Here is a 25860-nt window from a genome sequence, read left to right as displayed (position 1 = left end):
TAACTTTGAGAAAGAGTTTTGCCAAGGGAGGAAATTACCTTCCTGGCCTCCTCACAATTTGGCCAGCTCATCATCCCTTGCACCAATCCGTCTGTTATCAGCCCCACCAACAGACTCCATAGGGTGACGCACTGACACTGCAAGAGATGGTTGAAAGCGACAAACGGCTGCAGTAAATTTTTTTAATGACCAATACAGCCCTATATTTTTCTCATAATAACAAAAAAGGTCCTACTCCGCGATGGGGTCGCCTCGTCGCACGAGCAGTTCAGTTTCAGGCGAGAAATGGGATCACAAAGCGTCATGGATGAGTTAGAATATCATACGCCGCGGACCATTGTTGCACAGACACCACTACAAATCTTGACCGTTCACATAAAATAGCATAGATTGGATAATAGCCATGCAAAAATTATTGTATGGCCCACTTATAATTATGTTATTTGTAGATCTCTTAATATACATTTTATTCAAGCCTTATTTTAAATTAAGTTAACAACCGAATAGTATCTTTTCATATAAATAATTTCATAAAAAATATTTACAAGAACATTTGCATATAACATATAAAATTTCAAAGAAAAAAATAGTTTTCTTATGATAAGGAATTTGAATTATTCCCATCGGTTAGAAATTTAAATTTGAATGGACAAAACTAAAAAAATTATCTTTTAGAGAGTAAAAAATTAATTTTATAAGATAAACATTAGAAAAATTTAAAATTGTTAGGAAAATTTCAAAACTTTGGGCAGCTAATGCCCCCACTAATACCAAGTTCCACGAGTAAAACTATAAGTCACTCTTATGTCCCTCAAAAAATAATGTGACTCTTAAAATCGCCATTGAGCTTGTGAATGATCATTATTGGATTTTGATCAAACGGTAATTTTAATAGCCACATCATTCTTGGAGGGACACAATAGAGACTTTTAGAATTGCTTAAAGTTCTACCCCTGATCCTAGGGTCTCCCAAAAAAAAAAAAAAGTTAGCATAAATAAAATTTTGAACTCCTAATCTAGTTCAGGGTGCATTTGGCATTGCAATTTTATAGACAAAAAATGCGATTTTAAACCAAATTGTAAAAAATAAATAGTTTGGAATTGCGATTTTGAAAAATTGCGATTTGAAAAACGTTGAAATCTATGTTTTCAAATCCCAGGTAAGTAGATGTTTTATGAGAAATTATTAGTGTCAATATTTGATTCATATTCCCTATATCATCTTACAAATCAATCATTATATTTATAGACTTATGTAGATTTCATATAATTCAATGGTAAACCTCACAAATTTAATGACTGATTTGTTGAATTTATAGAAGAAGACAAGAAAAATATAACCAAATTATTGGCACAAATCATTTCTCCTATTTTTATTTTTGAAAACGAACAATTTTAAAGGATAAACTGAAATTTAAAGGTCAAACTAAGATTTTGCGAAACGCTTAATTGCGTTTTTAAAAACTACATTTTCAAATCGTACATTTTAAAATTGCCAACTCAAAGGGACCTTATCCTTGGAATTGAACTATTTTTTAGGATTTTAAGGGATCAAAGTTCTTTAAAATTTGTAGGACATATTATCGTATTTATGATGAATAAATTTGTTATTTAAACTCAATTTATTAAATTAATATTGATTAGTTTAAATTACTAATTTAACGATACATGTTAGTTTATATTAAAAGTTATAACATAGATATTTATCAAAAAAGAAAAAAAGAAGAAGTGATAAATACATTAAATTTCCACAATTTAATTTTAAAGAAATATTAATACCTTTAGAATTGTATACGATCAGATCATTTTGTGGATACATCGACGGCCGTGACTGGTGATTCACAAATCAACGGCACCGATTCAATAGAGAAATTAATGCCCATTGATGTAGCGTAGAAAATTAACTCTATTGCCTATATATTTCCGAGACAAGTGGCACTTTCCCTCCACGGTATCTCCTCTTTCTCAATTCAGTCTCTCTTTGGAGCCCAAAGAAGGAAAGAAGTGTAGCGACTCTCGGTCTCCTCTCGCTTCAACGCCTCTCTCAAAACCCTAGAAAAAACACTCCAAAAGCCGCTTCACCGGTACGATTTCTGCTCATATATTCCGATTTCGATTCCGGTCAGTGCTCGTATTTTTTTTTTTTTTTTTTGTCGTTGTTGTTCGGAGCTTTTGGCTTGCTTCTCAAGGGTTCGTTTTGGCTTTTTTGGGTCTTGAAAGAGTGTAAGAATGTGGTTTCTTCTGTGGAATCTCTGTTTTATGCTGCATTGTTCTGTATGGCCCGGCTTTGAATTTCGCACTCTTGTTTGTCAACGCTGATTATCTGAAATCGCTTTCTTTTTTTTTTTTTTTTTTTTTTTTTGAAAAAAAAAATTCTGTAGTGTATTGTTCATGTTTTGTTTGTTTCTGGGCTTTTTTGTTTTGCTTTTTCCTTTATTCTTCTTCTTCATCTTCTTTGTTGGGCCATTATGGTTTCATGTGTGGAATTTAAGTGTATTCCAAAAGCCGCTTTCAGGGTACGATTTCTGCTTATGTATTCGATTTCGAGTCTGTTCGAGTTCTCTCGGTGCTTGTATTTTTTTTTTTTATCAGAGCCTTTGGCTTGCTTCTCAGGGTTCATTTTGGTTTTTTTGGGTCTTGAAAGAGTGTTAGAATGTGGCTTCTTTCGTGGAATCTCTGTTTTATGCTGCATTGTTCTGTAAGGCTCGGCTTCGAATTTCGCACTGATTATTTGAAATCGTTTTCGTTTTTTTTTTTTTCGTACTATGTTGTTCGTCTTTTGTTTGTTTTTGGGCTTTCTTCGGTTTTTCGTCTCTTATTCTTTTTATTTTTTTGTTGTGTTTTGAATGAGTGTTAGATTATGGATTCTTGTGTATTCCAAAAACCGCTTTCACGGTATGATTTCTGCTCATATATTCAGACTTTGATTCCGTTCGAGTTCAAGTTCGCTTTCCTTTTTTTTTTAAAGAAAAAATTCCGTAGTATATTTTGTTTGTTTTTGCGCTTTTTGTTTGGGGTTTTTTCATTTATTATTCTTGTACTTTTTCTTTTTTGTTGGTTCTTGAATGAGTGTTAGATTATGGCTTCTTGTGTATTATGCTGCATTGTTCTGCCTGGCTCGGCTTCGGATTTCGTAGTTTCTTGTATAAAAGGACGCGTTTTTTCTTTTGTCAACGCTGATTATCTGAAATCGCTTTCGTTTTTATTTTATGTATTATATTGTTCATGTTTTGTTTGTTTTTGCGCTTTTTTTGGTTTTTCATTTATTCTTCTTCTTCTTCTTCTTCATAGTTGTTGATGTTATTTGAACCAGTATTTCTTGTCTTTCTGTTTTGTTTTCAAGTTTTTGGGTCTGAACCGCTATGATGTGCGTCTTAGTTTAAAAATATTTGGCTTTCTTTATTACCTTAATCTCTGTGTGTCACCGACTTTCTAGAATATACTTTTATTTTATTTTATTTTATTTTTATTTTGTTTATTATGACTTTGAAAATATGCGTGGTTGTACTAGATATAAGATTCTGTTATTATCTCTCAGAGTTTTTTATGCTTGAGAAAAGTATAGATCCTAACCATCCTATTTAGGAACTTATGTGTATTGGTTTTTTTTTGTGTTCTACAATACCATCAGGTAAATGGGTCTATTGTGAATCATGTATTGCATGCCAATGGACTTTGGGGGCTCGAAACTAGACGTGATTTGTGTGCTGTTGGTTTGTTGCTATACGTTCAAACTGCTTTGAAAAGGAAGAGATATGCTTATTGTTAAGAAGCGTTGTGAAATAAGATTGCAGAAATTTGTTGTCAGGAGAATTTTTGCTGTTTTTTTTTTTTTTTTTTAAAAAAAAATTCCATGGTCTTTGTTCTCCTGGTTATTGTAAGGGCGTTTGTTTGATAGAGAACATGAACTTCCCTAGTTTTGCTGATACTGATGTTTTGATTTTTTTGGTTGATTTTCTCCAATGGGTTGACCTTAATTTTTATATTAAGTTCGTAGCATGACCAACTCTGGTGCTGTTTGGTTTGGATTTCAGAAAGTATTTTCTTGTTTATGAGAGCCGAAAGTGAATTTGGCTTGTTAGCAAGGCAAGAAAAGTACTTGTAAAATCCTAACCAAGTGGTACTTCAATTAACAGCAAACGTCTTTCTTAATTATTCTTCTGAGTAAGTGTAATTTTCTCATTTGCTTTTGTGCTCTACTTTCGAACTGGGGTGGCCGCTTTTGGTGTATATAATTAAGGGTATTGTGATCATTTAACCAATTTCTTAGTATTTGCACAACTTATACTAATGAGTTTCTTTTATGTTTTGAATGAAACTGAGAATTACTTTATCCATTTAATTGATTATTATTGTTTTTCATTAAGTACTTGCAGGTTATTGGTCTAGTGGAAGATGGAGAAAGTAGGTGTTTCTCAGGAAGCTGGTGGCACCCTACCTTTGCCCCCACCACCTCCAACTCTACCACCCAATCTAAAGCCAGAACAACTGGTCACTCCCAAGTATTCAATTACCAGCAGGAGTGGGGTTGGGAGTACTGGACGGAAAATATCTTTGCTAACGAACCACTTTAAAGTTTCTGTCAATTCTCCAGATGCTGTATTTTACCAGTACACTGTATGTTTTCCCTTGTGTGTCTTTTCAGTTTACTTGGAATTCATTACATTTCAGTGTTAAATGTTGCATGCCATACTGTTTGTAGGTTTCTATTACTTCAGAAGATAATAGAGCTGTTGAAGGCAAGGGAATAGGGAGAAAACTAGTTGATAGGCTTCACCAAACTTACTCTTCTGAGCTTTCCGGAAAAATGTTTGCATATGACGGGGAGAAAAGTCTCTACACTGTTGGTCCTCTGCCACAAAACAAGTCTGAGTTCCAAGTGGTGCTTGAGGAGTCATTTGGAAAACGGTATACCTTTTTCCATAATTTCGTCCAATTTTCATTTTGGTGTAAAATTTACATGGCATTTCTTGTTGTGCAGTAGCGAAACTGTGATTCCTGATGACTGTCAGAGCCCCAGTGGGACTGGTAAAAAGTCAAAGCGTTCTTTTCGGTCAAATACCTTTAAGGTGGAGCTTGGTTATGCTGCCAAAATACCCTTGAGGTCCATTGCTCTTGCCCTCAAAGGAGCAGATGCAGATAATAATTCTCAGGATGCTTTGAGAGTCCTCGATATTATACTTAGGCAGCAAGCAGCGAACAGGTACATCTGTTTCTTTGTTGTATTTCTCTTTTACTTGTTATTTTTAATACACCATCTGGAAGCATATTCATACTACTTTTAGAAGTAACTTTCTTGAACTATTGCTGTTGAATGTACAGGGGTTGCCTTTTGGTAAGACAATCGTTTTTTCACGACGACTCAAGGAACTTAACTGATGTTGGAGGAGGAGTAAATGGGCTTCGGGGGTTCCATTCCAGCTTTCGTCCGACTCAAGGGGGTTTGTCTCTTAATATGGGTATGATTCTTTTTTCTTGGTTTTTATAACATTCTTCTGTCAGTTGTCAATACTACTGATGCTTTAATTTTTTTTTTTTGTGCAGATGTGTCAACAACAATGATAATAAAACCTGGTCCTGTGATTGACTTCCTTTTAGCTAACCAAAATGTGCGTGATCCTCGCTATGTGGATTGGTTAAAGGTAAAAAGCTGCTAAAAAACATTGTGTTCAAGATTCAAACTCTCGTGTTAGATTTTCTCTGAATATCCATCTTGTGGTCATTTACAGGCTAAGAGAATGCTTAAAAATCTTAGGGTTAAGGCGAGACACCGAAACATGGAATTTAAAATCATTGGCCTGAGTGAGAAGCCCTGCAATCAGCAATAGTATGTTCTTTCTTCAGGAAATTCTCTTCCACCCCCTCTTATTTCCTTGTTCTTTTACACTTCAATAACTTCCTAACTTTGGTCTTACTTTGGGCCAAGCTTTTCAATGAAAGTGAGAAATGGTGATGGTGGAGATGAAGGGCAAACTAGGGACATTACTGTGTATGATTATTTCACTAGATTCTGTGGCATAGAACTCGAGTATTCTTCATACCTGCCATGCCTTGATGTTGGCAAGCCCAAGCGGCCCAACTATCTACCTCTGGAGGTCTGGAAATCTTTTGCTTGATATGATGTTGGCATTAGCTTATTTTGGTTTTAATCTAATATATTTTTTTCCCTTTTTTATTTATTTATTTATTTTTAATTTGTGGGTGATTTAGCTCTGCTCGCTAATTTCGCTTCAACGGTACACAAAATCATTATCCTCGATGCAGAGGGCATCTTTAGTTGAAAAATCTAGACAGAAGCCTCAGGAAAGAATACGTACTCTGACTGATGTAAGTTTGCCTTGAAACCTCACAGAAATTTTTTTGTTTGTTTTGGATGATGCAATATTTTTGCTCACTTATTCTGGCAGGCTGTGAAAAACTACCGGTATGATGATGACCCTGTGCTTACTGAGTGTCGTATTTCTATTGAGAAACAATTGACACAGGTTGATGGCCGTGTTCTAGAGGCTCCAAAGGTATGAATTTGTTTCTGTGTGTGTGCATGCATGAGAGAGAGAGAGAGAGAGAGAGAGAGAGAGAGAGAGGTGGGAGGGGGAGGGGGGAGAGTCAAGGAGGATATTAGTACCAGTGCACTTTCTGATGGGTTTGTCTTTATGATTCACAGTTGAAGGTTGGCAACAATGAAGATTGCATCCCTCGAAATGGGCGCTGGAATTTCAATAACAAGGTATGGCTTTGTTGTCCTTGACATTTGATATCAATAATAATCAATTCTCTGAGATAGAAATTCTATTTGTTCCTTATCTATATATTTTTTTAAATCGGGTTAGCTGATTTAAGTTATTTAACGAATTACAAGCCTTTTCTTTCACCGCGTTGCAGAAACTTTGGAAACCCACAAAGATTGAACGTTGGGTTCTTGTAAACTTCTCTGCTCGCTGTGATACCAGTTATATTTCACGGGAGCTTATCACCTGTGGAAGGAACAAGGGCATTGTAGGTTACACCACATTAATATTTTTGACTGATTATCACCCTTTCCTTCATTAACTCTCTCTAATCTCTGTGCAGCATATTGAACGCCCTTTTACATTAATTGAAGAAGATGCCCAATCTAGAAATGCAAGCCCTGTTGTAAGGGTAGAAAAGATGTTCGAGCTTATTAAAGCAAAACTTCCTGGTCCACCGGAATTCATCCTTTGTGTTTTGCCAGAGAGGAAAAACTCCGAAATTTATGGTATTTCTTTGTTCTCTTCCCCTCATTCCCTTTGGCAGGATTCAACTTCTGTGATCATATAATCAGTCTGTGTTCTTTTACTATGTCAAGGGCCCTGGAAGAAGAAAAGTCTAAGTGACTTTGGCATAGTCACACAATGCATTTCCCCGGCTAAGGTTAATGATCAGTACCTCACTAATGTGCTTCTTAAAATCAACACCAAGGTAAATGTGGAAATGTGAAAGCTTATATCTGCATATTTTGCGTACACATTATTAATGCACTTTTAACTGGTTTTTTTTTTTCCTTTTTCTTTTGTAGCTTGGCGGAATAAATTCTTTGTTGGCCATAGAGAACTCCTCACGTATTCCTCTGATAACTGATACTCCTACAATGATTTTGGGAATGGATGTTTCACATGGGTCTCCTGGTCGATCAGATATCCCATCTATTGCTGCGGTAATTTCCCATGTATTGTCTTTTAAATATATTTGAGCAATCTGTTTGACCTTTTCTTATCATGTTGCTTTTCTTCAATATGTTGGAACCTTTAGGTTGTTGGCTCTCGATGTTGGCCACTCATTTCAAGGTATAGGGCATCTGTAAGAGCGCAATCGCCTAAAGTGGAGATGGTTGATGCTTTATACAAGCCTTTGGCTGATGGATCTGATGATGGCATCATAAGGTACATCAAGTTACTGATAGAGTTATCTCCTAAGTCTTTGATATCATTGACAAAGTAATTGATATCATCATGATCAATATCAAAATAGTTTCCTTTTCCTGTTATTAGTTGTCTTAGTCTCTTTCATGCAGTCAACAGTAATTTCTTTGATAAATAAACCTCAAGACATTTTCTGTAAATTAGTGTTGCCATTGCACTATTATGTATTGTTGGGTCATATATATTTTCTTTGTTGCATAATGATACTAGATTAATTTTCTACTTATAAATTACTCTGTCCGCCAAACATGAGATACCTACTTTTATGCATTGCATTTTATATACTTTGAATCTTCTAGACGTTCATTTGTCTCTTTTGAAAAGACTGAAACTTACTCTCAAATCTCATGTGTGTTGATGTTATAAAAGATAGTCAACGAACACTGACCCTTAAATATTTGGATATATTAATTCCACTATGCTGCTTCAAACAGAAATTTTCCTTGCTTTGCAGGGAACTGCTTGTGGACTTCTTTCAAACGAGCGGTAAACGCAAACCTAGTCAGATTATTCTATTCAGGTATTACAGCATTTGTTTGTAGATTTCAGTGAGTTTGGTTTGTTAATTATTTGGAAACATTTTGATTGTTTTAAATTAAATCATTAGTACCTAGAAATCATATTACTGGATAGTATTAAAAAATATCAGACATATAGCATATTTGAAAACATATAAGGTCAAGTTCAATGTATTGGAATAAATTTATTTTTTAATTGTAGTGCTCTCCATCTCCCTGGTTGTTTTGTCTAAGCTTGATTAAATTGAACTTCATGGTTTGACGTGGAGGAATTCATCGTAGTCATGTTTTGGTTTGAGGCAAAATTATATCCTTTTTAATGCAAGGAATTCTTTTGGCCAGAATGTAGGAACACAAGGATGTAATTGGCCCTGATTTAGTTCAGTTTGAGAAGAAAATATCTGTGCATCTATGATTTATGTTGTTGTGAATGTTGGGTGTACATAAGTTCTATAGTAAAGATGAAAAATTCTCATTACTTAGCTTTCTAGTATTTGCACCTGATGCAATACAAGTTTAAATTGATTAGGTTCTGGTAAATTGTTGTAATTTTGTTTTGTTGGCATCATTGCATCAAACATTAAGTTGATGCTATTTAAAGAAATATGGATTGGCATTGGGTTTCATTTTTCTTTTCTTATTTGGCACTGCTGAGGATTTCCCTTTTTGCTTTCTTGACAATTCTTGTTAGGGATGGAGTGAGCGAATCACAGTTTAACCAGGTTTTGAACATCGAGCTGGATCAAATCATTAAGGTTCTTCAACAACTGGGAATTTTTATTTGAGTTTTCGTATTTCATATTTCCTAGTGAATATAGCTTTAGTCCTTGTGGATTTTTATTAAGATTACTAGTTTATAGCCCCCCATTCTATACCACATTGCCCTGTGGATTGTTGCAATTTTACTGTAGTGTAATTGATGATGAGCTAATCATTTAATAACAATCCCCTTAAAAAGGGCTCTAAATGATGTTAAGCTGTTGATAAATAATGTTTTTGAAGTTCCTAAGAGCTTGAATGACTTGTGCCTCATTCCTGGATGTGTCCATGAAGTGTAAGATAACCTTAATTTCCTGCCGAAGATGGTGTGCAAGCTTTTGTTTGTAATGATAACATTAAGATTGTTATCTTCTGTAATTACAGGCATACCAGCATCTTGGGGAAGTTGACATTCCCAAGTTCACAGTGATTGTAGCTCAGAAGAATCACCACACAAAGCTTTTTCAAGCTGGTGCCCCCGAAAATGTTCCACCTGGTCTGCCACTTCCAGATATTTTATGTACTTATGACCTGCTTGGATCCATTCTTGACATGCTATTTCTCTCTCTCTCTCTCTCTCCTCCTCTCTTTCTCCAGGGACTGTTGTGGACACAAAAATTGTGCACCCAAGGAACTATGATTTCTACATGTGTGCTCAAGCAGGGATGATTGTAAGTAATTCTTTTCTTTGATTGGAGTTAATTAGTGCATCCCAATTCTGTAAACAAGAATCATAAAAAGTATCATTCAGATCATTATATATTTTTGTGCGTTACCTATACATTCATCAGGATCTTCTTGTTCGCTGATAAATATTTGTAATTTACCAATAAAAAGAGAAACAAAGAGGTGGTTTTATGGAATCCTTACTGTTTTGGGGTTTGAAAGTTCGGATGTTCTCCTTTCTATGTCAGTTGTATAATTCTCATTCAAGCTTCCTATCATTCTTTGTTACCATTTCTTTTATGATACTAGGGAACTTCTAGGCCAGCACACTATCATGTCTTGGTTGATGAGATTGGTTTCTCTCCTGATGAGTTGCAAAATCTGATCCATTCACTATCATATGTGTAAGCTTTCAATTTCAAGCCCCAATGGCTTTTCATTTGAGTTTATTGCAACAACCTTTCAATTGAAGTTATTGTACACTTTTTTTGACTTCTTATTTCAGGTACCAAAGGAGTACTACTGCAATTTCAATTGGTAATTTCATCATCACATTTATGCTTCTCGAATTATTTACTTCAGTGTCTGATTTGCTGTTATTTCTCTCCATCTCACTGTCATTTTCATTCTCCAGTGGCACCGGTGTGTTATGCCCACCTTGCTGCATATCAAATGGGACAGTTTATGAAGTTTGAAGACCTCTCAGAAACCTCTTCAGGAAATGTCACTTCTGTGGGTGGTGCCCCCATTCCAGAGCTCCCTAGGTTGCACGAGAAAGTCCGGAGTTCGATGTTCTTCTGTTGAGTTAGTGCTGACAGATTTTGGTAAATACCGCTAATTTTATACGATTTTTTGTCATCGTAGAAAGGCATAGGTTTATACGCGTAGACAGGCAACCCCAGTTATCTTCAGACGGGGTGGAGATAGGTACACTGATGCAGAAGCAACCTTTTGGTTTAGTTATCGACAAGTTCAGCTATTTAGAACAATGGATTCAATATTTGTAATTAACTAGTTTTTGCGTATTTTGAAGGCATTATCCGGACCATCTTAATTTATGAAAAATATGTTTGTTATTGCTTTGGTTTGCATTTTTTTTTTCCAGTTTTCAAAGGCAAATACATTGACAATTCAAAATATAAAACAATCCTCAAAACACATCACTTAGTTCATGGTCCTCCTTCAGGCTTCTGAATCCTTATAATTGACTCTTTCCTCATCTTTGATGGGTTATGGACTTGTTTCTTATTGCCTTAAGCTTCTATTCAAAAAAATTCACCCTCTTTTTTTTCTTTTAAATTTTTGTAAGATTTTTGCTGTAGTACCTTTTTTTTTTGAAACATACCAACCTTCATATAAACAAAGAGGTTACAGAGAAAACAAGATAGAAAAGAAAAACAAATACAAGCTTACTAGAAAACCCAATCGGACGGATCTCAAAAACAGGAATGAGATCATAAAGGGAAAGGAGAGATGCGAATGCAGCCTGAGAAGACTCTTGTCGTGCCGCATGCTAGTGATGGATACATCCATTAGAGGGACGAATACCTCAAACGAACATCTAAATAGGCTTCTTTAAAAGCCATGGGGATTTAGATGACAGGTAACTGTGGAAAAAAGGTTTCCTAAAAGAAATCAAAAAGAAAAGGAAAAAAGATCGACTCCACAAACAAAGAGTTTGAAGACCGACCGGATCGGGTTAATGAATAAGCAACACAACAACAAAACGTAGCAAAAAGTTACATAAAATAACATAATAAACTCAAAAAACAGTGGCTGCACTGGAGGAAGTCGTCGGTGGTGAGTTGTACGGCGTATGGGATCCACGCGCCGGCTAGTAAGATCCACTCGTTGGCGCGTGGAAGTCTAATTGAGGCACGGAAGATAGTGCCAGGTAGCTGGAGCGTCGGTGATGCTGGAGGGGGGGCGCGTTTCGGCCAAGAGTTGATAGAGAGGAGGAGATTGAGCTTTGAAAAAGTCGATCTTCAAGACTCCATAGATCTGGCTGGTGAAGCGTTGTAGACGATCCACGACGGGGGAGAAGCGGCCGGAAAGGGGTGGAAGATGCATTGTTGTTTTGTGAGGGTCGAGGATAGATCTAGAGCAAGCTTTAGAGAGATAGATGTTCTCTCCTGAAGAGAGAAACACAGTAAAAGGAAAAACATAAAGCTGTAGAAAAGGAGGGGAGGCGGAGGGGAGGGATTCCCCTCCACCTCTAGCACAGGCAGCAGGTTTGTTCTTTCAAGGAGAGAGAACGGAGCTTTTTTCTTTCACTTTTTTGCTTTTTCACTCTTGTTGCTATAGTACTTTAAATGATAGTAAGTATTTGTTTTATGCTCTATAATTTTGAAAATGAAGTATAATTGATGAACAAAATAATCCTAATATTGTGACATGTCAAGCTTACTAAATAATAAGACTGCTTCTCAGCAAAAGAAAAGAATGCTTGTTCAAAATGATTCCTGTGGGGTGTTTTTTGGGTCCTAAATTGAGAGATTTGAGAGATTTGAGAGGAGCTCGGCTTTAAGGGATAGTAATGAATCTACTACAATAGTTTGGCTTTCCTTTTTGGTAAACTTAAGTTGATATTTCATGAATATGGACAGTCAAGATGTCTCCAAATGTTATTTGAGATTGTGATATTAATCTTGACCGTCCATAACGCATCTCATCTTATTTTTAAGAGGAGAAAAGCCTTTAAGAAAATATTAATTAAGATTATTAATATGAGAATATGTAGTCTGGCAAACCGTAAGAATATAACAATCAGAACATAACAAAGAACAACGTTTCTATCCCTTGTGGAGAGTTGATTCCAGCTCAACAGAACAGGCTAATCATTTAGCTTACATTCCTGCATCAAAGCCAAAATTGCCAGGAATAGTTTTCTTTTTCTTTTTTCCTACACAACATTGCCAGGTATAGATGTTGAACCATTGTCAGGATTTTAAAAATTCACATTAGATAATTTTTGTGAAGGATTTGAGCACCAACTTTAATCCATACTTCTTTAATTAATAGGCCATGAAGAGAAGTTCGTCCTAAGTTTATACCTAAAAGGTACAATGTGACACAATTTAATTAATTTCCATTGTAATCATTGTCTATTTGGTTAGGTATACATCTTTGAGAAGTATCCCAGCATATGATAATGTCGTTAAGGACATTTTTGAACGTTGTTTGGATCTATACTTGTGCCCTTGAGTTCGGAAAAAACGTGTAAGTTGTAGACCACAATGTGGAGAAAATATTTATTGGTGCTATACAGTTTGCTTTTGATAGTTTTCTTTGTAAGACCTTAGTTTTGTATGTTCTAATCATATGACGGTGATCAAGTTAATCAAAATTGATCATTTAGATTGAGACTTTATAGAATCCTTTGGATTGAGACTTCGAGAATCATTGCTTTTATCATTCTCCGCCTTGTTATTCGTCTCCACCCTCATTCATTCTTCGTAGAATCCTTTGGATGACCAGTGGTTTAGGGTTTTAGGACTTAGAGGTAGGGGAATGGTGATAAGTGTTGTGGGCTTGGGTCAGGCTAATCCGGCCCGATATTGATCATTAAAACAAGTACAACGGGGCCAATGGGCTAAATTACACATTATTTATTAAATTAAACAAATCATAAAAATATTTTTTTTCATTAAACTTCATAGAAATCTATATATATAGCGGGTTTGATCCCGCAACAAACATATTTCTATAGATATCTAGAAATCTAACGGAGGGGGTCTAAAGTGATAGAAATTGAAAGTATAAGAGTCTAAAGTGGAAGGTTTTAAAGTTTGAGGAGGGCATGTCAAAATAGGTGGTAGTTCATAGGTCCAAAATAAAGTTTCCCCTATAGTATATGTTTTTTCATCTTTTTGGAGTTAGTTGAGTTATGCCAGAAAAGATAAGTGATTGCTTGGAGAGTTGGAGGGGACAGCTGGGCAATAGGCTTGCCTTGCACATGTGGAGGCTAATTCCATTGTCTATGGTGAGAACGGAATGCACTCAACTTTGAGGATCGTGAGAGCAGCATGCTTGAGTTGAGTCCTTAAGCCACTTGTCTTCCTTCTCTTCCTTCTACACCTTCTCTTCCGTAGGTGTAGAGATCGACACAGGCAAAGACAGGGAAGGAATGGGGGCGGAGACGAATAACAAGGGGGAGAATGATAAAAGGAAGGATTCTACGAAGTCTCAATCCAAAGAAGAGCCTTCAGTTAGTGAAAAACCTCAACACAGCAAGTAGCATCTGATTCTATGTATGATTCTGATTACAAGGTACGCGCTCTCTGGAAAAATTTTACTTTCTCGAGAAATTGAAAGAAAATTATGAATATTGAGCAAGGAGTTGGTCTCCTGTCTGTCCTTTACGTGTGAAGTTGAGCTTTGTTTTCTTTATTATCTCATTGGAATATCGCCCGAGAGCTTCCAGAGCTTAGGTTTTGTAAGCTATTATGAGGTTATATAAGAGAAACTGAGATCTCTGACTAATTGAGCTTAGTACAACTATTGAAGGTTGGCTGTGTTTTGACTTGTATAAGTCGGATATGTTTGCCTTGGTTTTCTCTAGAACCAAACGGAGTTCAGCGAGCAGTTGTTCTTAGTTGTTTCTCTGCATCATTTTCTTTAAAAGTGCTATAAAGATAATTCAATTGTGCACCCGCTTTGTTTTCTTCTGGAGATGAGGTACACGGTAATTGCATTCGCTTTGTTTTTCCTTTTGTGCCTAATTGCTGGAGAAGATAAGAAAAACGATTATCACATTCAGTGAATGAAAAGAAAACAACATCTGAATATTGTTGTATCTGTTCTGCATGAACCTGATTTTTCTTATATATCAATCTAATTACTTAATCTTTATTCTTTTTCTACCTTTCCTTCACAATTATAGAAAAAGAAATATATTTTCTCTTCTTCTCTTGATTGATGTCCGAAATGTCATGCTCCTTTGGAGCCTGGAAATATCTTGATTATGTGGCCAACTATTTTCAATATTGTCCACTGTAACTGTGCTAGGGTGTTGTCAACTCAGATGATGGCTCGGACAACGATCACGCGCAAGAAGGTCAAAGTGATAGCTCTGAACTCCATCAAGGAGTTGAAGAGAGTGATTCATCTGAAGACGAGGTTGATTGATTTGTTCTTGCTTTTTTTTTTTTATGGCATCCTCTGATTATCACATACCAGTTTTTTTGGTATGTATATATATTGTAAATAATTTTTTTTTTTCATCCCCCTCTCTCTGTTTCTCGATCTCTCTCGCTGTTTCTGTACCAGTTTTTTTTTTTTAATGGCATCCTCTGATAATCACATACCCCTATGTATATATATTGTAAACAAAATTCATAACAATTGTTGTTGTATATTATATTGTTAGAAGAAAAAAAAAAACTCATGAATGAAATTTGACTCCAGTGTGTGTTCTTTGTGTTCTTATACTTATACCTTATAATATAGACGTACGTATATTGTTTGTTTACAATTATGGCAACAAGGAACATGATAAAGTTCCTTTTTTTATGGTTAAGATATTTGATGATATATTTTTTAATTAAGAATGATTGTTATACCATTTTAATTGAATTCTTACAAAATGATATCAATGATATCATGATGATTGATGTGTTTTTTTATTGTAGTTTTTTTTTAAAAATGGTGACATGATGATTATGTGATTTTTTTATATAAATAATTTTGTAGCATAATTGCAAAAAAAAAAAAAATAAATAAAAGGCAACATAAATGACATAATTTAAAAAAAAAAAAAATTATAGTATAGTTGTTTATGTTTCAAAAAATAAAGAAAGAAAGTCTTTAATAATATAAATTGTATTTATATTATAAATGTATTTTCAGAAGTTTGATTACAATATGATTTCATTTATCAACATATTGCATTGTACCAAACGAAGAAATACATAATCAGTGTTCTATTCTAATGTTACAACCAAATGAAGGAATACATAATCAACAAAGGAATAGGAATAGCTAGTCTATTTAACACTCTTCTATTTTCGGTAATAGTTTCCAATGGACTAGACATTCCGTGGGACGTGTGAATGAGATAATGATTTGTTTATAATTTAATAAAGTATTGAGTATCTACAGTGTTTCTCAATGCATTGAGAAACACCATAAATATCCTTTGGTGTAGGTTAAATATAGGGCTTTTGATATGGGTGTGTTTTTGTGGTTTTTTTGAAATTTTTCTTAAACATAGAGAAAGATTTGAAAAATACTGTAGATACCGGTGTAGGTTAAATATAGGACTTTTAATATGGATATATTTTTGTGATTTTTTTTAATTTTTTCATAAACATTGGGAAGTAACGGCATAAGCGATATCCGTATCACGGCCGTCACTCACTCTGCCTTTCCCCCTCTCTTCTTCTCAAATCCACGGTTCACTGTCTTTCTAATTTTTTTTTTTTGTTTTTTTTTTTTTGTTATGAATAAGCAACTTCATTAACAAAACTGCCTTTCTCAATTTCTCCCTCTTCTTCACACACCACGCCACCACGGCCCACACCTACGCAGTGTCTCTCTGCCTTTCTCCGGTTCTCCCTCTCTTCTTCAGCGCCGCACGATGCTACGCAACTCTCTCTCTCCGCCTCTCTCTCTCTCTCTCGGCTACGGCACTCTCTGTCTCTGGTATATCTCTCTGACTCTCTCGCTCTCTCTCTTGCTCTGATTTTGTTTTCAATTTTCATAGTATTTTTTTCATTTGGGGGCCATTAGTTTATGAGATGTTCAGGCACTATTTCAGTATTTTGCTGTGTTTGGCTGCTGATTTCAGTATTTTGCTGTGTTTGGAATTGGATGTGCTATTGGTGTGTTTGGCTTCTCTCTCGCTCTCTCTCTCTCTTGCTCTGATTTTGTTTTAAATTTTCTGTATTATTATTATTTTTTTTCATTTAGGGGCCATTAGTTTATCATATTTTCAGGCACTATTTCAGTATTTTGCTGTGTTTGGCTGCTGATTTATTGAATGGTTTGCTGTGTTTGGAATTGGCTGTGCTCTTGATGTGTTTGGAAGTAGCCCCCAAAACTTATTGTGTTGCTGCCTTTGTGAGTTATAATACTGAAATAGTGCCTAATCCGAAATAACTACAAGGAAGTTATTGCCTAATCGAAATATAACTCACAAAGGCAGCAACACAATAAGTTACTGCATTTGTGTGTTTTATTTTATACTGAAATAGTGCCTAATCGAACTAAGTTACTGCATTTGTGTGTTTTGTTGTGAATGTTACACCCACTTTGAGGATATCTCTATTATCTAATTTATCTCTATTATGTTTGTAGATGAGTAACGAAGTTCTCGGTAAAGATTCGATTGAAGTTGAATTCAACGACAATGTGGTTGATAATTACTTAATCTTTTTCTACCTTTGATGTGCGAAATGTCACGCTCCTTTGGAGCCTGGAAATATCTTGATTATGTGGCCAGCTGTTTTTAATATTGTCCACTGTAACCGTGCCAGGGTGTTGTCAACTCAGATGATGGCTCAGAGAGTGATCACGCGCAAGAATGTCAAAGTGATAGCTCTGAACTCCATCAAGGAGTTGAAGAGAGTGATTCATCTGAAGACGAGGTTGATTGATTTGTTTATTAGTTTAGCTATGTTTTAGTTTTGTAATGAATGAAATTTTAGTTATCAAGTATAGCCAGTTCAACTATATTTGTTCTTGCTTTTGACAGGTGACTCCTCGAAATACAATTGGAGATGTTCCCTTGAAGTGGTATCAGGATGAGGCACATATTGGCTATGATCTTGCTGGGAAGAAGATAAAGAAGAAAGAAAGACAAGATAAATTAGATTCGTTTCTTGCAACTGCTGATGACTCTAAAAATTGGTGAGTTTATTCCTCATAATTATTTATTATCTAATTTATGCAGTCATTACTTTGATAGAAATAGTGGTGTACCTTATTACCTTGGAGATACTAGTGAAGAGTTTTCAGCAAAGGTCTTTCTGGAGAACATGTATGTTTGATTATGGTGTACTTTTGTTACTTTTCAGGCTCAAGGTCTATGATGATTATAATGATGAGGAAGTAGAGGTAACACGACAAGAGCTCAAACTTGTTTGTAGATTGCTCAAAGGAAAGGCACCACATGCTGACTTTGATCCTTATGCGGTCTGTAGTTTCCATTCATGTCATGCTCCTTCATATATGGATATCAATTTTGAATTCTTACAAATGATATACATCATTTTATGCTTGAAGTTCAATTCTTTTTATTCCAAATGCAGCCTTATGTTGATTGGTTTAAATGGGATGATGCCAAGCATCCACTCTCAAATGCACCAGAGCCGAAGAGGCGGTTCATTCCTTCAAAATGGGAAAGTAAGAAGGTAAGGAATCCTTGAGAGGGTGTGTTGATTCTTTGTAACGTTGGAATGTAGCGAGTGGGCAAAGGTTGGCTGCTTTATTTCTTTTTTAACCTTAGATTTTCTTTCTTTTGATGGTCAATGATCTAAAATAAACAAATGTTTGGGCCTCCTTTCTGGCAAAATAAAGAAATCCATATTTCATGATTTGCACTTCCTCTTATGACAGGTTGTTAAGCTTGTTAGAGCAATACGCATGGGTTTAATAAAGTTTGACAAGCCAAAAGAAGAACAACGTTTCTATCCCTTGTGGAGAGATGATTCCAGCTCAACAGAAAAGGCTAATCATTTAGCTTACATTCCTGCACCAAAGGCAAAATTGCCAGGTATAGTTTTCTTTTTTCCTGCACAAAATTGCCTGGTATAGATGTTGAACTATCGTCTGGATTTTAAAAATTCACATCAGATAATTTCTGTGAAGGATTTGAGCACCAACTTTAATCCATATTTACTTAATAGGCCATGAAGAATCGTACAACCCTTCTTTAGAATACATCCCAACACAAGAAGAGATCAATTCTTATCAGTTGATGTATGAGGAAGATCGTCCTAAGTTTATACCTAAAAGGTACAATGTGACATTGTTTAATTAATTTACATTTGCTTCTCTTGTATAATATTTGAACATCAGACATCTTAATCACTGTCTATTTGGTTAGGTATACATCTTTGAAAAGCATCCCAGCATATGATAATGTCGTTAAGGACATTTTTGAACGTTGTTTGGATCTATATTTGTGCCCTCGAGTTCAGAAAAAACGTGTAAGTTGCAGACCACAACGTGGAGAAAATATTTATTGGTGCTATACAGTTTGATTTTGATGGTTTTCTTTGTAAGACCTTAGTTTTGTATGTTCTAATCATATGACGTTGATCGAGTTAATCAAAATTGATCATTTTCATGTTCCAGATTAATGTTGATCCTGAATCTTTGAAGCCCAAGTTACCTAGTCGAAGGGATCTTAAGCCTTACCCTGCCACATGCTATCTTGAGTACAAAGGTCACAAGGGTGCTGTTATGTCAATTTCTATTGAAGCTTCAGGGCAGTGGATTGCTTCAGGTGTGGATGCTATTCTTTGTTTGTAATTTCATTCGGATACAATAAAAGAGTATAGTTGGATATGAGTCTTATAATCTGTCTTGGTCCACAAAGGTTCACTTGATGGCACTGTGTGTATCTGGGAGGTTGAAACTGGTAGATGTCTTAGAGTCTGGGTTGTTGGTGAAGCAGTTCAGTGTGTAGCATGGAATCCTTTGCGTGAGCTTCCTATCTTAGCTGTCTCTGCGTAAGGTTCATTACATTAATTTTTTTTTTGGTTTCCTCCTATCTTACCTGGGGATTGTGTTGATTGTGAGTTTAATTCAACTGGCGAGAATTTTGCAGGGGACAAGATGTACTTCTTTTGGACACTGGTCTTGGAGATGGTGAAGAACAGAAAATGATCAAGGACCTTCTCCATGTTGGGACAGCTAAAGCACCGGATGATTCAGGTTAGTAAAATATCTATTACTTCCAATATCCTGTATTAAACAAATTGTTTTTGACCCTTGCGCAATATTTTCATGTGCTTAGGCAACAAAGTGTCAACTGTAAGTTGGCTCCAAGATGATAAGCATGAAGGAATCAGGTTAAGGCATTTTAAGGTACTTCAGCTTTAAAACCAACTCCGCTGCTTTATTATCCTAATATAGAATTTTCTTGTGGTGTTAGGCTGAAGTGAAGTTTAAAGGGAATGAAAAATATAATATAATTGCTTGCTTTGTTTGGCTGTTGCAGACTGTGTCTTTGGTAGAATGGCATCGTAAAGGAGACTACCTTTCAACAGTAATGCCAGCTGATATCCTTTTTCCGGTGCTTTTGAATATATCTTTTCATTTATTATTTGACATGCATGAATGACTCCCATTTGTCAATGACAGTCTTCTCATTTGTTCTACCACCTGTGTGTAATAAGCTTTTGAAGAAACCTTATTTTACTCAAGGTAGAACTTCAGTTTACTTAGCAAAGAAAAGAAAAAAATAATCAAAACAATATAATGCGGTCAAGTCCGTGTGAACTGAGATTTGGTGATAATATGATATTAGACCTACCGATATGTGTATGCGACCCACTCTTCCACACATACTGACACCCCCTGGTTGCATACTTGGGTCCATGTAATAAAGAATTGTTTGCTTTAAATTTGACAGATCATCATCTGAGCGTCAGAGTTTGTCTCATTTCCTGCTTTGAGGTGAGTGTGGACTGATATATGGATTTATCATTGAACATCTTACTGGGTTTTCTTGACTTGTTAATCACGTGAATCAAGAGTTGTTCTTATACACCAGCTCTCCAAGAAGCATACCCAAAGAATTCCTTTCAAGTTGCACGGACTTCCAGTTTCAGCAGTGTTCCATCCTACTCGTTCTATATTTTTCATCTCAACAAAGAAAACTGTTCGTGTTTATGATCTGCGGGAGCAGAAACTCATCAAAAAGCTCGAGACTTGCGTGAAGTCTCTTCCATTGCTGTTCATCCTGGGGGTATGTTTTCCATTTTTATTCCTTGATTATATTGCATATTTTATTGTGGGGATGAATGTTAATGTTATTAGATTATTTTTTAGAATACAAACAATTGTTAGTGTCAGTCATCTTCGCAATATATCTGAGGTGTGCTTTCCGTGCAGGTGATAATGTAATTGTGGGGAGCAGAGAGGGAAAATTGTGTTGGTTTGACATGGACCTTTCATCTCAACCTTACAGAATTCTGAAGTACGTCCCAGTACCCTAGCAAAATTATGACGAATAGAAATATATGGATAAAATATCTCTCAATGTGGAAAATGTTGTGCCTTGTCTCAATTGAAAAAACTTTTTTTTTCTTTTTTCTGAAATGATTATGCTAAATATCCTGTTTTTGATTGACTTGATGGTTTAATAAGCAATGATAATCTGATTACAAAAATTTATAAACAAAAAAATATGTAATCTACAACAAATTTACGGATTCCACAAATGGGAGAGGTGAGAGCTTTGAGTATATATATATATTTGTTAGTATGGTGATACATTTTTCTGACATGTTCGGAATTTCTCAGGTGTCATCCAAAAGACATTACCAACGTGGCTTTCCATCGCACATATCCACTATTTGCTTCATGCTCTGATGATTGCACTGCATATGTTTTTCATGGCACGGTTTATTCGGATCTTAACCAGAATCCTTTGGTTGTCCCACTTGATATTCTCCGAGGACATGCAAGCTCAAATGGGAGAGGTGAGAGCTTTGAGTATTTGTTATTGTTATCTGTTGTATTGTTGGGAGGAGATGAGGATTGCAAAGATTAATAGCAATGGTTGGACTGTCTAAAGAAAATATATTATTTTTACCATACAGAACATGATTAAATGAATACAGCCAGTTTTCATAAAAAAAAAAAAATAATAATAATAATAATGAATGCAGCCAGTATTTACCTTTACACAGGCAGACGACGCACACACACATGGTTGTGCTTGTATGTATTTCTGTATTAAAATCTTGGTTGGAAATCGAGTAGGCAGAACTTGACCTTGCACAACAGTATTATGTTTCTCCTGGTTCTGGATTTTGGCAGGCTCTGCGGATGACAGTATTAAGTCAAAGTTAATTAAATGCTTCATTGTATTAGATGTCATAATTCTATTCAACCAGATAACACTTAATTTGTTTAGAAGGCCTGAAAAGGCATATATTGAGATCAATTAGTATTGGAGGGTGGCAGATGCAACTGTCAAGTGCTAAAAGGCAAACGGGGTTGCATGCCAAATTCCTTGTCAAATAAGTATTCAGTCAAGTCGCAATTATGTTGGCATTTGATATCATTTTTATGTTATAGTATTATTTAGCATTGCTTGTATACAGGGGCCTTTGACTAAAACAAACATACATATGATGTGTATCATGTTGATTAGAAACTGATACCATTGCTATTGATTATGGCTGTATTGCAGGAGTAATGGATTGTAAGTTCCATCCCAAGCAACCCTGGTTATTCACCGCTGGTGCTGATTCAGTGATCAAACTTTACTGTCATTAAGAAGGTAAAGCAGGTAAAGCAGACATCTTCTAAAGATACTGCCAAAAAAAAAATGAGCCAAGGAGATGCGTAGCCGGGGAGGGATCGGAAATTTTTGTTGGCGAATATACTATTTTATAGGTGGGGAGAGGAACTAAGTGATGCCCAAATAGTTGGTTTCTAGGTCCAGTTTTGTGTCATATATGTTTTTTGTTGAACTAGGGTCAATTATATATAATCTTGAGAGAGCAGGTAGCTTATTATTCAGGGCTTCTTTTTTGTTTTTGCGTTAAATACTATTCTAGTACATGTGGTTTGCACCAAAATCAAATAGCTACCGAGGTTTTCAAAAATATCGCAAATGGTACCTGTGGTAAGCCAATAAACTCACTTGGTACCTCCGTTAAGATTTTGTTAAGTTTTTTAATGAAACGCCATGTCACCCTTACACATAAGTGACATGTGGTGTGGTACTTGAATTTTTGGATGCCAAGTCTTTTTTTTTTAATTAAAAAAAAAAAAAAAACGAAAATTAAAAAAACCTGCGTACTGCCTAAAGAAAAATACAAAAGAAAAACCAATGTTCTCTCCATTATCCTCTCCCCCAACCCCCTAGGTTTTTGCAGGACCCAAATACCATCTTCGCCATCCCTCCCTCAACGCCGTTGCCGTTGCCGTTGCCATCTCAACGCTGTTGGTCTTCCTTAGTAGCCAGTCTTCCTCAAAGAAAAGATTTTCCCCCATTACCCTTCGTAATTTTCATTTATCATCAATCCTTAGCCTATGTAGCGAATCAGACATTTCATTTCCATTCCCAAACTTGTGAAACTCGGATTCTATAGTTTTTAGCGATTTTCGTTCCTTCTGCAGCAGGTTTAGGCACATCCACATGACAAGAACCCTGTTTTATGGGTTCATCAGGTTCACGCATCAAGGCTTGCTGGGTAACGGGGGAAAATTTTTTCTCTGAGGAAGACCGGCGGCTAAGGAAAACCAACGGTGTTGAGGGATGGCGACGGTGTTGAGAGGGACGGCGACGGCAATGGCAACGGCGTTGAGGAAGGGATGGCAAAGATGGTATTTGGGTCCTGCAAAAACCTAGGGGGTTGGGGGAGAGGAGAATGGAGAGAACACTAGTTTTTCTATTGTTTTTTTCTTTAGGCAGTACGCAGGTTTTTTTTATTTTCGGTTTTTTTTTTTAATTAAAAAAAATGACGTGGCACCCAAAAATTCAGGTACCACACCACGTGGTGCCCACGTGTAAGAGTGACATGGTGTTCTGTTAAAAAACTTAACCGAATTTTAATGAAGGTATCAAGTGGGTTTATTGGCTTACCATAGGTACCATTTACGATATTTTTGAAAACTTAGGTAGCCATTAGATTTTGGTGCAAACCACAAGTACTGGAATAGTATACCCTTTTGTTTTTTAATTTGTTTTGGGAAGAATGTCTCAATCTCTGTTTTTTAACCCTAGATTGACCTTGCAGAGGAAAGAATCACTTTTTTTCTGTGGTAGGAGTCAGCCATTTTGTTTTGGTTGATAATATGACCTATCAAATTATGATCAGTAAGCCCTACATTGTTTCTTGATGTAGTTTTTTAATGGCAAACAAAAATTAATCCATTCGTAATTGCTTCCACCGAGTAGTAGCTGGTTTAAAAGCATGCTTAGACATTCTTATACTTGTAATGATCAAGGATTTTTTTTATGGAAGCCATTTGATCATGTTACACTCTTCATCTACAACCTTTAAAGAAAAGGAACTAATTTGAGCTTTGGCCTTCTACTGTATTTTACATGTTCAAATATGTTTGGATGCAGGGAAATTTTGCTCATTCAAGCACTAATGCAATTTTTTTATGGTGCACTGAATTACTTTAACAATTTTTGCTTGACCGTATTAATAATATATTTTGGTTCTATTTTCTGTTAGAAACCCTAGATTTTTATTTCTTTAATAAATTATAAACCGTATTAGTTCTGATTCTATTTTCCTAATATGCTATTCCATTGAAGTCTAAGCGCCATATTTTCGTATCTAAATTACTCCTGCTTCATTGTATAAATCTAGTGTAGATGCCGTACGTATGGCAATTGAGCGAAGAAAAAACATAATTTTGCTTAAGGTAATTGGAGATTGATTCCATCGAAGCAATCAATTAGAGGTTCGATTCCAACGATGCAATTGATTTATCCCTTTAGTTAATATACTAAGTAGATCTAAGCTCATTAGCTTAAAATTTGGTCTAAAAGTGGCGTAGTATGTTCATCATTTACCCCTCTTTCTTCTCTCTAGCTAGAGAGAATTTTTGATCTCCTTGGTGAGATCTTTTCCATCTCCCTGTGAGACTTTCCCGCCTCCCTAGTGAGCGTTGAAGAGGAGGCATGGAGTCGTTCTCCATCCTCCTCCCCTTCCCCCTTTCTTCCTCCATCTCTCTTTTCCGTTTCTTCCCTTTCGTTTTTATAGTTCTCACATATGAAAGCATTTTAAATTTAGAGCTATCATAATTTTAAGAAGTTTTTGAAAAAGAGAAGTTTCACCATAAAAGTATTTCATAATTTCTTAAGAAATATAAAGATTACGATATTTATTTATTTTTATGTAACTACTTACTGAGTTTCTCCAAATGATACTAATTAGAGTGTACAAAAGTAAGCTGTCAGCGCCAAATTCCTCTTTTTTACATGTATTTTTGGAATTATGATCCCCTACAATTTTTTTAAAATTGTAAAATTTTGAATTATATAATTTAGATTGTTTTTTTTTTGCATCAAAATACTTAAAAAATGTTACCTATTAAAAATGTAACATGTTATCGAGATAATAATAATAAAATAAAAAATCATCTCAAAAGGCTTGATCTTCACTTTTGTAAAAACGTTTTTTTCATCAAATCAAAAAAAAAAAAAAAAAAAAAATTGGCTCAGTTTTTTTACAATATAAAAAAAGGGCTTGCTTTTTGAAGCTCTACCGTTCTTCTGTCTTGTTCTTTATGTTGTAAAAAAGCTTTGAATAAAAAAAATAAAAAAATTCTTTTGATTTGATGAAAATTAGGCACAAAAGGAAAATCCACTTTTTTTCCGGCTTCTGATTCACTCAACGATTTTAAGAGGAGCTCGGCTACAATAGTTTGGCTTTCCTCTTGGTAAAAATAAGAGGATATTTCGTGAATATGGACGGTCAAGATGTCTCCAAATGTTATTTGAAAGGGTTAAATATCTCAAACCCCCCTAGGGTTTAGCAACTTTATTTTTTCTTCCCTGGGGTTTCACTTTTATCACAGGACCCCCTGGAGTTTTCATAAAGACTAATTTAGTCCATCCGTTAGTTGACCGTTAAGACTGACACGTGGACCAATCAGATGTTGACACGTGGCACCTATTTAATTTTTTTTTTAATTAACAAAAAAAAAGTATTTAAAAAAAAAAAAAAGGAAAAAGAAAAGGAAAAAACTGGGGGTGGCCGAGCCACCCCCTTTGGCCATGGCGAGCCACCCCCAGTTTTTTCCTTTTCTTCTTTTTTTTTTTTTTTTTTTTTTTT

General features: G+C 35.5%; 2 protein-coding genes across 4 annotated transcripts; both read left to right on the top strand.

Moving 5' to 3' along the window:
- The first annotated feature begins 1963 nt into the window (after positions 1–1963).
- On the top strand, positions 1964–10959 carry AGO6 (Argonaute family protein). Of its 3 annotated transcripts, none has more exons than XM_059596479.2 (23): positions 1964–2084; positions 4377–4617; positions 4703–4908; positions 4982–5203; positions 5323–5459; positions 5545–5642; positions 5730–5827; positions 5927–6095; positions 6211–6327; positions 6408–6515; positions 6665–6727; positions 6883–6996; positions 7072–7237; positions 7328–7440; positions 7538–7675; positions 7771–7901; positions 8395–8460; positions 9150–9213; positions 9602–9713; positions 9815–9888; positions 10193–10287; positions 10389–10420; positions 10518–10959. In XM_059596479.2, the coding sequence occupies exons 2-23, from the start codon at positions 4396–4398 to the stop codon at positions 10685–10687; spliced, it is 2715 nt and encodes a 904-aa protein (XP_059452462.2). In that variant the 5' UTR covers positions 1964–2084; positions 4377–4395; the 3' UTR covers positions 10688–10959. The 3 variants fall into 3 exon arrangements, with proteins under 3 accessions (XP_059452462.2, XP_059452464.2, XP_059452465.2); XM_059596481.2 differs by having other exon boundaries at positions 4368–4617; XM_059596482.2 differs by having other exon boundaries at positions 1964–2121.
- A 5376-nt stretch (positions 10960–16335) lies between these two features.
- On the top strand, positions 16336–22652 carry LOC132180999 (ribosome biogenesis protein BOP1 homolog). Its single transcript, XM_088517027.1, is given in 19 exon segments — positions 16336–16525; positions 17180–17236; positions 17359–17469; positions 17577–17731; positions 17899–18016; positions 18133–18234; positions 18440–18596; positions 18730–18838; positions 18930–19032; positions 19181–19331; positions 19425–19557; positions 19656–19762; positions 19845–19915; positions 20049–20135; positions 20586–20760; positions 20763–20798; positions 20945–21029; positions 21356–21534; positions 22251–22652. Coding segments are annotated over 18 exon segments (2022 nt in total). The 5' UTR covers positions 16336–16525; the 3' UTR covers positions 22337–22652.
- The last annotated feature ends 3208 nt before the right edge of the window (positions 22653–25860 follow it).

The sequence above is a fragment of the Corylus avellana genome, chromosome 5 (genome assembly GCF_965113065.1).
Source record: "Corylus avellana chromosome 5, dhCorAvel1.hap1.2, whole genome shotgun sequence".
NCBI classification, from domain to species: domain Eukaryota; kingdom Viridiplantae; phylum Streptophyta; class Magnoliopsida; order Fagales; family Betulaceae; genus Corylus; species Corylus avellana.
This window is presented reverse-complemented; position numbering and strand designations above follow the sequence as displayed.

Bases quoted from the DNA above. Each gene is read 5' to 3' on its own strand.
- AGO6 (XM_059596479.2), top strand. From the start codon at position 4,396: ATGGAGAAAGTAGGTGTTTCTCAGGAAGCTGGTGGCACCCTACCTTTG. The intron at 6,328-6,407 runs GTAAGTTTGCCT...TTATTCTGGCAG, and splicing joins GAATACGTACTCTGACTGAT to GCTGTGAAAAACTACCGGTA. The intron at 9,714-9,814 runs GTCTGCCACTTC...CTCTTTCTCCAG, and splicing joins CCCCGAAAATGTTCCACCTG to GGACTGTTGTGGACACAAAA.